Source organism: Cryptotermes secundus, unplaced genomic scaffold (genome assembly GCF_002891405.2).
Source record: "Cryptotermes secundus unplaced genomic scaffold, Csec_1.0 scaffold1316, whole genome shotgun sequence".
NCBI lineage: Eukaryota > Metazoa > Arthropoda > Insecta > Blattodea > Kalotermitidae > Cryptotermes > Cryptotermes secundus.
In genome coordinates, this window is record NW_019732003.1 from 88,532 (window position 1) to 102,447 (window position 13,916).

The window sequence follows — 13,916 nt, forward strand, 5'->3', positions numbered from 1 at the left end:
ATATATATATATATATATATATATATATATCTCTGTGTGTGTGTGTGTGAAAATGTGGCACAGTTCAGATATTTGTAAATGACTGTAACGAATCAAAACCTGATTCAGGAGGAAATTAAGAGGAGAGTGAATTTGTGAAATGCTTGCTACCATTCAGTCCAGAACCTTCTGTCTTCTTGCTGCTGCCACAAAATATAAAAATTAGAATATGCAGAACTATAATTTTGCCTGTGGTTCTGTATGGGTCTGAAACTTGGGTCTGTGACATTAAGGGAGGAACATAGACTGAGGGTGTTTGAGGACAGGGTGTTGGGGAAAATATTTGGAGTGAAGAGGGATGAAGTGACAGGAGGCTGGAGGAAACTGCATAATAAGGAGCTTCATAACTTGTACTCTTCGCCAAATATAATCAGAATGATGATGCCAACGAGAATCAGATGGGCAGGACATGTAGCATAATGTGGGTGAAGAGGAATGAATATAGGATATTGGTGGGAAACCCAGAGGGAAAGAGACCACTAGGAAGACGAAGACATAGGTGGATGGACAATATTAAAATGGACTTTAAGGGTGACAGGATGGGATGGTATGGACTCGATCAATTTGGCTCAGGATGGAGACCAGTGGAGCGCTCCTGTGAGCACAGTAATGAACCTTCAGGTTCCATAGAATGCTGGGAAGTCCTCAAGTAGCTAAACAACTGGTAGCTTCTCAAAATGGTTCAGCTCCGTGAGTGAGTCATGTGTGCACACAGACATATGCACGTACATATGTATGTGAACTGGAAAGCATTATTAAACCTTTTTGCTTCCAAGTTACTCTACCAGGGTTGCAATTATAAATGTATACTTGGTACAGAATCCATTTTTTGATTTATATCTGTAATACCAAATTATTTCTTGCTTGGTATGCATAAAGAAATCAACAAACAATCTCCATGGCCTGTAGTCTGCAAGGGAACTATAGTGACCAAGCGACCACTGCTTGTCAGTGAAGTTAGTGCCAACTTTTGTGGATAAAGGGTGCCACATGGTCAGCGCAACGAATCCCCATGGCCATTAATCTCGGTTTTCTAGACCAGAATTGCTATTTCCTTGAAATGGCTCCTCAATTGTCCTAACAAGGCTGAATGGACATGGTTCCAGACCCACTAATTCTCATAAAATCTGGAAGCGCCGGGAATCTAACCTGGGACCTCTGGATCTGTAGCCAGGAACTCTGACCATTAGACCACAGAGGCTAGGAAATTTTTCTTTTTGGACCAAACTCCAGTTCCGTAAACCACAGTCTGGGACTGACTACTAGAGCATATCAGATTCCAGTAAACTAACCTGTCCCTATACACCAGTAAACCAGAGGCACAAACTCCCAACATGATATCAACACCTTCTGAGTCTTTTGCTGGATGCAAGTCAACACCATACATTGCCAATTTTTTGGCATTTTCAAGATAATGAAGTTCTGCTTCTGCTGGTGTTTGACCTCTGAAATATACAAACAGAAATTACTTTGTATAAGTTTTTGAAGTCATCATGACAGTGACTGTTCAGATTGTGATCTGACTGAAAACGTGTGTCTTGTAGGTGGATATGACACCTAAATACTGAAGATGGAGGCAGTGTGTTCCTTGAAAGTGCTGATATCCACTTACAAGACTACATGGTGCCACAGTCCAGAAGACCTCAATCTCAGAAATTATCAACTTGAAATAGTACTGCTTAACAAACAAGCGTGCATGCACACACGAGCATGCATATATGCACAAGCACACAGACACACGCACAAAACTTTGGACAAAATGAACTTTTTGCCACATGCACAAAATGGACAGATTTTCAATTCTTTGCATTACCAAGTTTAAAAATTATCTCAAATTTTTGTCACAAACTAATTTTCAGTGAATCAAAAATTAAATTCAGATTCATTTGAAGATTTAATATCACCAAGGTAGAAAAAGCATAGTGAATTTGCCTACAATGTAGCTACTGATAATTTACATTTGTATTTTGCCTCTGGGACATTCCTTACTAATGTCCAGCAGTAGTCAGCCAACATGCTAGAGCTCCATCACGAATATTTCCTTGATGAAAGAGTCTCCCATGCTCATCATTAACGGCAACCAAGTTTGCTGGGAAGAAGTCAGGACATAAGCCCAAAAAATAAATTTTTAAAACATTTCGCAACGATGAATTTGCAGGCATTGAGAAGTTCTTGAACAAGTGATTCATGGTTTTTCTACCTTTAGGTTTCCAAGAATATTTGTGGCCACTACTGTTAAATGTTCTCCAAGACGCTCCAACTTCACTTAAGGTTTCAGGAAACACGCTCTCTCTCATAATTTATATAATTTAGGGGCCCACAAGCATCCCTTCTCTAATTTTGGTTTTGCTGGTCCTTTGTTGTTTGTTTTAAATTAAAGAAATCCACTGTCATTTAAATATACAGCCATAACAAAATGTTTCATTAAACCAAGTTTAATATGATATAATGACAGGAAAACTTTCTCTGGATTAACCAGAGGCTGGCTGGTGACATTCTTTTGTCCTGGAATCAATGCTTGTTGAAAAAGCTGTTTTCTTTCAGTAATGACTTTCCTGTGTTTGACTGCCCCATTCACAGCATAAACAACAAAGCAGAAATGTGATCACTTTCAAGTGTTCACAGATATGCCAAGAACACTGATCACATTAGATATGTTTCACAAATATTATATTTAAGCATCCTGTTACATTCCACATTTCTATATGTATAATATAAACTCCATCGTAAATGTAACACTTTATTGTAGTTCTTGTCCCCCTTCTTTCACACTACACGTTTCGGCCGCAACCGGCCATCATCAGGTGTATTTCACTTGACGTAGCTGTCACACTGCACTCAATATTAACATTTAAACTCCAGATTTCCAAACTGTTCATTGCTCTGTCATCAATCGGTACCTGATATTCCAGAACTCCCCTTGTCAGTTTTTGTATTTAAAATCTTTATTAATATTCACGCATCAATTGGTTTAAATTTTTTTTAATTTCCAATTTAGTTTTAATATTTTAAAATTTAAATCAACATCACAGACATACCTGCTCTATGCTTATATGTGCTGCAGCGGCTTTTCTTTAATACATTTAATACATATTAAAGAAAAGCAGTGGCACATGCACACAGAGAACCTGCACAAAATAATACGTGAGTTGTGCCGAAAGCAAGAGGTAGCCGATGCAGCACATATAAGCACAGCGCAGGTATATCTGTGATGTTGATTTAAATTTAAAATTTATATTTTAAAGTTTTAAAATATTAAAACTAAATTGGGAAATTACATTCTTCTTGACAAGAGGAGTGGAATTTTGCCTTCAAGATTTCCTTTTGGTTTTCTAAATAAAGCTGTGGATGTATTTCTCATTTCCCCCCAAGCATGACACATGTCCTCTGCTCAATGCACTTAACAATCAAATGTTTGTGAGCCCAGTGAGCCCAGAAACGCACTCTGTGGCAGTCATATGATGCTGAACACTTCTGCATTTAGGACAATCACTATGGTGTCATGCCACTTCAAACATACACATGAACATACATCCCATACAGTCATAGACAAAACAACTGAAGCTGGTGAATGCAATTCTGTATCAGTCATATGATTAAACACAATACTGATTTAATAATGTTTTTAATTTACTTGTGAGTCCTATGAAGGTCCATGACCTTCTCTTCCAGCCCCGGGGTTTGATTGGGAGCAAATCGGAAGTCCTTGAGGTAATTGCGGCCATGCTCATCTGCATCATAATCGCCAATCTCTGACTGAACAAGGTATGAGCCAAGCAATGCATGTGTCACAAACGAACACGGAAGCCTGCAACAGGAATACACATTATAATAAACTGGAAGTCTTCACTCTGAGTGTAAACATGTATGAAACCCAACACTTAAACCTTTCAATGTTAGAATCTTTTGGGTACAAATTTATGATGGCACTGCTGAAGAGATCAAATCCTTCTGTTTCCACTGCTTATATTATAAAACGAAATTAGGTTCTTGCAGCATAGTCTGTCCTAAATCAACTTACATACACACTAAGCTATACGTGTAATACCAATTATGATAGAACATGCTTCTTGGAAATATATTGTAACGTGTTTACGTTACCGACGACGCCGTAGAGATGGTTAATTGGGTTTATTTAACAATCTACAAATAACGGCTATAATTAATGATCACAATATTACGGGTTTCCACACTTTACAAACCCTACAACAAAATCTCTTTAACACAATCTTCACGTACTGATAACGCGGGAGCTATACAAGTCTCCCTGAAATACACACTCTGAGTATAACCGTACTACAGCACTCACTATGTCTGGAAAGCACACAATAAGTCTTCCGCTCGCTGACTTCTTAGTTATCGCACACGCGTCTGTAACTCGTAACTTGCGAACTCAGAACTAATTCGGAGGTAGCTCGCTTATAAACCCTCAGCAGGTCAACGAGAAAACAACCACGTGGTAGGCATCACTGTTTATCCGTGTTGCCTAGCGACCGCGATATCCCTTGGTGACGTCACCGCGGGGAGAGTGGTGGGGTGATGACTCGCCTAGCATAGTTACCAGGTTGCGGGGGATCGGCTATCTTCGGCTCCGCTCGGCTCTCTTCGGCTCCGCTCGTGACGTCACCGCGCATAGCTGCCAGGATGCGGGGTGATTATTCGCCTATTACGCGAGCGTTACGTTACCGCTGAGGGGTGAGAGGGGAGCGCTGACTCACCCGCCGCGCCACTGCTGGTGTGGGGGGGGGGCTCGGCTTTTCGCAACATGTCACAATATGTTAATACACTGTCGTGGAAGTGGAGAACAGTTGGGTCATGTCAACTATATTGCACTTAGCTCTCATATGATCACACTAAAGAGACCCCTCCCCCTCTCAGAATGTTCTGGAAACTGTTCAGCTGACAGCCAGGAAATTGCAGGAAATTTCAGGAAGGGTGATGTGAAGATTAGTTGTCAAGTGTCATGAGAAGTCAGTTCAGGAAAGTGCAGAGCATACAAGAAGTTGGTGAGTTCAGCAGAGCACAGGGTAGATGACTGAACAGTGAGTGGAGTTTGTGAGTTAGCCTTGTACTGTGTAGTCTTGTGGATGGATACAATCATTTTCAAGGTGCTCCATCTTCAAGGTCACACCATGAAATCTAGGTGGATATACGAGGTGGTATGCAAAAGAAACCGAACTTTTTTTTTTAAACTTATTTATCCAAATTTTAAGCATAAACTTTCAATCCCCTTCAAGGTACTCTCCACTTACGCTAATACACTTGTCTAGTCTTTTATTCCATTTTTCAAAACATTGTCTAAATTCATCTTTTGAGATGCTTGACAGCGCCTCCGTCATTTTTCCTTTTCATGTCTCTTTTTATTCAAGGAAACAAAAAAAAAGTCGCATGGGGCAAGGTCGGGTGAGTATGGAGGGTGAGGAACAGGGGTCATACCATTTTTGGTCAAGAATTGTCATACAAACAGGGCTGTGTGAGCAGGGGTTTTGTCATGATGGAAAACCAGTCACCCGACTGAAACAAATCTGGCCGCGTCCGCTGCAAACTGTCCGTCGTCGATCTTCCTTGATGATTTCACGAATTTTTTCAACATTTTCATGTGTTTGGGCCATGGAAGGATGACCAGAACGAGGTTTGTCATCAATTGACATTTCACCATTTTTGAAACGGTAAAACCACTCGAACACTTGAGTTTTCCCCACAGTATCGTCCTTGTACACCATTTTTAACATTTCAAGAGTTTCTGTTCCACTTTTCCCGAGCAAAAAGCAGAATTTCACCGCTGCACGCTGTTCACGAAAATCAGCCATTGCAAAAACGACGATCACACAAAACAGTTGTCACTATAAACTCTGCCGAAACTAGTCCTTACCTTCTGAAGCAACGGTAGTCGGCTTATCGACTCAGGAATGTTAGCTCTATGCGCTCATAGCGGCAAAACGCGGTACTACAAAAGCTCTGCCCACAAAAAAATTAGTTCAGTTTCTTTTGGGTACACCATCGTAAATGTTCTATCCCAATACACTGGTATCTCACTACAGTGCTACATGCTGTTATATTCCTGAATCTGAATTCGAAAACTCACTGCTGTGAAAAGCTGAAAATCTGCATTTACATCCTGATAATGAGAGTGCTGCATGTCCTTTACTTTAAAAGAAACAGCATCAATAAAACAAATAACTCTGTCATTATTTGAAGCCATTTACATGCAAATATAATAAAAGCAGCAAAATATATGTACATCAGTACACGAACACAACAGCAGTTCCAAGTGTTCTCATCATGCATTAACCAGGAAACTGTGTTTTCCATCATTCCTCAAACACATGTCAACTACAGGCAAACAGCTGATCTTTAAAACTGTTGTCAGAAACACACAGAATTGTCATCTCAATACTATTCATTCAGTACCAGACAAAGTCAGCAACTGTGCTGCCATCATATAGTGGCCAAAAGAAGTACCTTCAGAAGTGGAAGGGAATGTGGACTTGGCACGCTTTCATCAAACAGAAATTCATCAGGGAAAAGGGAATATAGTATTAATTTCTCAAATGTGTTAATGCAAAAATCTGAAACAAGAATGTTTTAAGTTAGAATGGCCAGTTGAAGAAACAAGATGCTAATATAATTTGCCTTGGACGTGAATAAGCAAGAGTCACATAGCAATAAGTTTGTTACAACAATTTCTGGAACAGCAATATCTGACCCAAATCTTAAGCAAGTTCAGTTGCATTTCTTGTCACAGGCATTGTGTATTTTGTTTCTGTTATGAGATAAAAAAAAAGAATGATTTGTTATTCTATGATTTTGGGGGGAAAACACTCTATTCCTTTCAACATGACCCTTCTGCTTCTTTATGATACAGCCATATCTATGAGGATGTTCATCACATCCAATGTTCTGAAAGCATACTCTGGACCTAGTTTGTGAGTTAAAAAATATGCAGTACATTTATCACAATACTTTTGCTTCATATACCACAATATTCCACACACTGCAGACAAAGCAAATCAGTGTATCTGTTGAGTACACCAAGTACACTTACTCTGTAGACAGTATATAAGTACATCAAGAGTAACTGGAACAATGAAATGTTTTACCTGTATGTTCAGTTCTATATACTATTATTAACTATAATGTGTAACGTCACAAATTACGTACTCAAAACCAAGATGCCAACAATTGCAACCTACATAACAGCAATAAATATAAAATTACACTGAATGCTGGACAGAATGATGCAAAGATAGCTATCAATATAAATGCTCCAAAATATTTTACATGAAACGTGTGTATATATGAACAATATTATGTCGCTTATTTAAACAGAAGAACTTACTTTCCCATTAAAATATCATTTCTAATCTGCAAACACAGTTGATACCTGAAACAAAAATGACAAAGTTTTAAGCAGTCACCAAATTACTTTCCAACAATTACTTAATTTATAGCCTCAATTATCAGCATGACACCAGCACAGTAGTAGCTCCTGCTGCTTAACATGTCAGCTTAGTGGTGTCCTGTCCCTACTGGAAGAGCAAAGAGCATAATGTGGTATAAAAAGCGTGCAGATGTGATGCAAACACATCAATCCCTGGATGGAGACAGAGATATGCTCCACAATGCTTGATATTAATTCCATATTGACATGGATCACTGCCCGAGAACTGACGTGTTATATATGAATAAATAAATAATTTTATCACCTACTTTACTTCCATGTTTCTGTAGCAAGCTGATGTGGCAATTTAATAAATCAAGTTTACTTTAATTTTTACAAACCTAGTAATATCTTCTTGCAGCTGAGCAGGATCTGGAGGATAGAACTTAACTTCAAAATTGAACTTCCATGGCTCATCTGTGAAAGGCAAACAAAAGACAACGAATGAATTAAAAGTATAAATCAAAATCTTTTTAGAATTGCATAATTAATAGTAAACATCAAATGCTGTAGGATCAAGGATGGTCATCGATTTCCATAAAATAAGCCTTCTTCACTGAAATCATTTTCAATCCCTGAAAATCACTTTTAGAAATGAGAAGATAATTTTCATCTTATTGTTAATTTAAACATTACTGTGTTGGCTCTGAGGTTCCAACAGCAGTGAATATGAAGTGTGTGGGCTTCTGGTCATGATGCTGTGTAGTTCTTAGACAGTCTAATATTTCAGAAGAACATAACATATCCACCTTCAGGGTTAAAGAGCAAGCCAAGTAGAAAACAGTATAAGCAGATGACAAGCCAGCTGATGCTCAGCTTGCAGCCTACAGAAGCAAGCTCTTTGACTCCAAAGATGGAGGAAGTGCTACAACCCAGAAGACCCCTCTTAACATTAACAGTTATTTCTACCTTCTTACAATGACTATGAATTCTTTTTCTTGATGGAGTTTGAAAACAGGACATAACCCACTCCACGTAGCTTCATGAATAGCTAATGCAGAGCTTTACGAATTTTCTCTGGCAAACAAAATGGCCAGGAGCTTCCAGAGTTAAGTTATCTGTCGTCTTGACAACATGGATTTTCTTGAAAATTTTTAGGAATGACATACTGAAGGAATACAGTAAGGAGCAAAGTTCATTTCTGTTACTTACGACATCAAAATTGACGTGAATTATGCCCAAAACTCAGACAGAAGTAACGAAAATGCAGTACTTCGGAAGCTACATGTTCCTACACTTCAGTCAAGATCTACTATGATTTCTGGCATAGTGACATTCTGTATTACACCAAATACTCTGTACTGTACAACAAATGGGCAGTACATTCTGCACGTGCCCATGCACACCCAGACAGAGAGACAAACAGACAGGGTGGGGGTCTAAAACAGGCAAGAGTTCAAAAACATTCATTTTCAAGAGAACAGACTGAATAAATTACTAAAGAATGATGTCCTTTATATCAGTAATGTACCTTCAAAGAAGAAAAGAAAAAAATTCAAGGCCACTGCAATCAAGATAATTTTAAGACTTATTTCCATATCATTTTACTTTTTCATATTTGGGCAAAGGAAACAATATACCATGTAACAACCCTTAACAGTCGTACCCGTCAATCTGACTGCCATGCCCTTTTCTTTCACTTTAAGATGGAATAAAGATTCAAAACTGTACCCACACATGTACTGCTTCAACATTTTGTATGCTCAATAGAAAGATAAGAAATTGTTGAATTTTCAGTATTAAACACTGTGCGCTCCAAAACACACATAAGAGAATTTAAGAGTCATTATAATTCAGTAATGTCACTCAGATGAACACCACCACCACATACACACCACATAAGAACATGCTGCAAGACAAGTCAAACAGATCCCTAAAAAATTATATAAGCCTCCTTGTACACCATCCTGTCATTCCACAAGTCAAAATATCTATAGCACTATTGTGAACGGTTTTCCTGGTAAAACATTATGTTAACCTACTTCTCGAGACACTCCATTTCCCAATTCAAATCTTCTATGCACTAAGCTCTCTCCTCTGGGATCTGTCACACCTGCCGGCCTAATGCTATAGCCTATCAACCACAGTTATGCCAATGTAACTGTATTCACCTCTGTTCCAGAGCTTCTGAAGCTACCATGCATAAACAAACACATAACAAAATTTAAAATTCATCTAAAAAGAAAGCATGCCATGAAAAATGATCAACTGGGAAGGACGCCACTCACCTGCTCTAATTTCTGTTCTAAAACCATTTTCATCTGTAAGCATTATTTCAATCTGATATACATATTTCGAACACAAAATGTTTAATGTTTTAATGTTTTAAATGTTTACGATTTTAAAGGCAGTCTGTGTGAAAATAAAAGTAAAACAAAAAGTGCAAATTGCACACGTAAATTTATCTGAGCATAGTACGACAGTAGGAACCCTGAGAGCTCAGTTAGTATAGTGACTGACTAGGGCTGGACAGCCAAGCAGTCAGGGTTTGATTCTAGTAGGGACAAGAGAGTTTTCTCTGTTTGACACCATCCAGACCAGTGGGGCCCACCCAGCACCATATTCAATGGGAACCAGGGCCACCGTAACTGGGCCATCTAGTGCTGAGGTTAAAAATACATCACTCTATACATCCACTCCTCCATATGTCTTCATGCTGTAGTCTTAACTAATTATGCCCAGGGAGAACTTTATTTGAGTATCGCAGTTTCATACCCCATATATAGCAGGACCACTGAAACAATGCTCATCGAAAAAAAAAAAGGGGCCTGCTATCTTTTTATGTCAATAAGCGGGTGTCTGGGAGAAAGCACAGCAGAAGGAAATTGTATCACAACATACCACCTACGCCTTCCTTTACTCCTGATGTTAAAGAGCACCTGGGTGGTCTTTGGACTTTATTATGTATGATTACTGAAGTACATATAGGGGCAAGTAGTAATGTAGTTGGTTGAGGCACTATGCTACAAGCTGGAAGGTTGCAGGTCCAATTCCTGATGAGGTCACTGGAATTTTCAATTGACTTAATCTTTCCAGCCATACCATGGCCCTGGGGCTGACACAATCTCTAACAGAAGTACCAGGAATATTCCTTGGGGTAAAGCAGGGCCAGTACATAAGGTTGACAACCTCACCATCATCTGTGAACTGACTGTCTAGAAAATGTGGGAGCCTTGACATCTCACAACCCTATAGTCTCCACAACATGTTACAGGGCTATCTTTCGTTTTGCTGCAGTACATATTGGTGATTTATAATTGTATCAGGTACATGAGGGGCACCAATGTTTATCCTCAAATTTCTTGGCCACTCACATTGCAATACTGGTTGTTTATCCTAACCCACACATTGAGTACATATATTGCAATTTCACATAACTCACTGGCAACACTTTCATCTTCCTAAGATACACGCTACAGTTACAATGACAATCATGACACCTGTGCCTCACTGCAAGATCAAATCATCATTGTCATCATTTTTGTAAATGTACTATGAATATACACTAAGAAGGTTTCAAACACAATTTAGATCATACTTTGACTTATATTTTATAAATTAAATTTTTACATGTTAGGTTGTTTTTGAGACTCAAAATTATAGTTACAACTTATTATTTTTTTATTATTGCTAGTGGGGTGGGACTAAGTCCCTTGTACTGCGGCCACTTCTGGCCTATTGTACCTGCCCCAGATGATAGGTGAGGGTGATTGTGGTGCAATTGGTGGAATGAAGATTGGCAGGGGAAACCGAAGTACTAGGAGAAAAACTTGTCCCAGCGCCACTTTGTCCACCACAAATCCCACTTGACCAGACCTGGGATCGAACCCGGGCCGCCACGGTGGGAAGCCAGTGACTAACTGCTTGAGCTATGGTGTGGCCATAGTTACAACTTAAAAAAGACCACTCTCTTCATAGTCAAGTCCACAATAACTCATATCCAAAAATTATAAAATTTGTTTTGAGCACTATATAAAGCAGGGGTTATAATCATTAATACAGATCAAAATTAATTGTGTAGCAACTTTCTGTGTAGATTCCCAATACCGAAATTTCATCGTAATGTAACTTGCAAGTCTTTAACATCAAATACACAGCCACTGTCCTGGCTTTATGCATTCTGTACAAAGATATCTTCCCATTCAGCTAAGATGACTTAAAAAAACACACGCACACAATCTACAGAATCTGGGCTATGCCTAATATTTATAACCTGACAATGAGGTAAAATTTAGCTTCAATGGAATCTCTCTTCATAAGGTGCAACAGATTAGGTCCTATGACCTTTTCATATTAAAAAATTAATTCTGAATATAATAATCTTTCCAAAATTCGGTAGGGATCCTTGAACAGGAGATCAGCCCACTGCATGGCCTCTACCTACACACAACACACGAAGCATACTGTGTGATTTCAACAACAAGGGCACTTAATTCGCATTACAATTTACTTCTACCATCACTTTTAAGATAATATAAATCTAATTTAAATTAATGGCATACAACTCAAACCATAAGTTAATTAATTATTAACTTGTTCATTGTGAGGAGTTCCAAAATGAACTTACTTTTGACAAACTTGGCAATACGTTTGTCCATCTCAAGCCAGTTGTGAGGGTCATGTCGGTCTTCATATGTAAGCCCAAAGTAATCCTTTTCCAACAAATTCAAATTCTCACACACTTTATCTAGCAGGTCCTGTCCTTTTGACTTGCGCTGCAAAAACACACAAAAAGAAAAAATTACAACAGAGAACTGAAAATAATAAATACACCATGATAATTTAGTACATTTCAGCAAACGGAGAGTTTTCATCTGTCCAGGTCCTACATCGTGTCATCAGTTAACTTTAAGGTTGGCGTGAAATTTTAAGAACCACATCATAAACAAAATATATGAGTAAGGTGACACTGAAGAGTCTTTTAATCAATGCACAGTATGGGGCATGACAGTGATGCCATTCACATCTACCAATCTACAATGTCTAGAACATGAGTACAGATTATAACTACAAAGAGCTCTGAAGTTCAAGCCTTACTCATATTTGTCCTATTTTGGGCTCACAACTGAATGGGATATTGCAAATTAACTCTTACAGATTCTAACACAACTGAACAATCAAGAAATCTGCGACCTGTTCAGACTTTTAACTGTTGCAGTTTTCAATGTTCTTCTTCCTTGGCTCACACATTAACTGTGGGGAGGCATGCATGCCCAGATCACCTGGAAAGCTACACTAGCAGGGGCGGAAGTTCCTGGTAGGGTCACCCAAGCCAAACAGGTCAAAGGCTAGGGGATCCAAATGAAAGGTTATCCCTTGCTTTCCAGGTTGAAAACTGTGCATGGTGCTAACAAACTAACCTTGAAAAATAACCTAATGATGGATGATAAATGATTCTGTGGAACTAAGAAAGACTGTTAAGAGCAATGAATTAACCTAGCTTCTTGGAATGTATTCAGAATACTAAGGATAATGGCATGAAGACAACTGAAATCCAAATGAGATAAAAGCAAATACAAGAAAGGAGCTGGCATCTGATGTAGAGAGGTCAAGGTTATTGGAGGGCCATACATTCAAAGGGTAAGAAAGTAACTGAATTTTAAATTATTTCTTACTGAAAACCGTCATAACACAACAATCAATAATACATGTAAGTAGCTCTAGGATATACATTTGATACATGTTTCAGCCTTCAAAAGGCCATCATCAGGCAAATACATTAAACTTTTCGTTATTGAATTGCATGTCAAATATATGATACAGTGCGAAACTTCCAAGTGCATGTGGTGGTATAAAATGATATGAGTGAATATAAAACATAAAATACAATAAAAGTTGAAGTCTTAAATAACCAGTTACATAGTCAAAAGTATATTTAAAAGTTGTATATGTGATGGTATTTGGAAGTTGGCAGTTGTAATCGAAATATATGTAATGCTTATACGGACATATTATATACACAATGGCTGATGTGGTGATTGGAGTTCCGTTGTTATATTATATGTTATTATTTAATATTTGATACTATTTGACAGGCGACTCCGTTGTGTAAATAATGCTACGTTGGAATACACATGAACTATTTCTGGAGATGTCGATAAAAGATACAATTGCATATGATAAAAAATATGTAACTGCAATTTGCACTTCCGCGTGCCTAATGACACATAAAATCCTATGTATTTCGAATACTGCCAGAGAACTTAAAAAGAGCATTTTGGGAATGCCATAGCTGTAACCCCTGTTGGCTGCCACTATCATCTGTAGATATGTTGCTTAGTCAGTAGGTTGTTTAATGATACTGCACCAACATCGAAAGTTACTTGCCACTGAATGAGATGACAGGCTGATTATGCAGACCCATTACTAGGTAACGACTGCAATCAAACAGGTTCCCACAGCAACGAATCAACACTCGTTTGTAATAATAGCGAGG

The 13,916-nt window shown here is 38.4% G+C and overlaps 1 protein-coding gene across 1 annotated transcript in view; it reads right to left on the reverse strand.

The window, feature by feature from the left end:
• LOC111867524 (protein 4.1 homolog) overlaps positions 1-13,916 on the reverse strand; it is a 172,503-nt gene that overhangs the window by 61,418 nt on the left and 97,169 nt on the right. The window contains exons 3-7 of the mRNA XM_033752714.1: positions 12,048-12,195; positions 7,822-7,897; positions 7,379-7,423; positions 3,674-3,847; positions 1,332-1,484 (exon numbers count right to left, since the gene is read on the reverse strand). Coding sequence (XP_033608605.1) covers positions 1,332-1,484; positions 3,674-3,847; positions 7,379-7,423; positions 7,822-7,897; positions 12,048-12,195 — 596 coding nt within the window. The remainder of the gene's footprint in view (positions 1-1,331; positions 1,485-3,673; positions 3,848-7,378; positions 7,424-7,821; positions 7,898-12,047; positions 12,196-13,916) is intronic.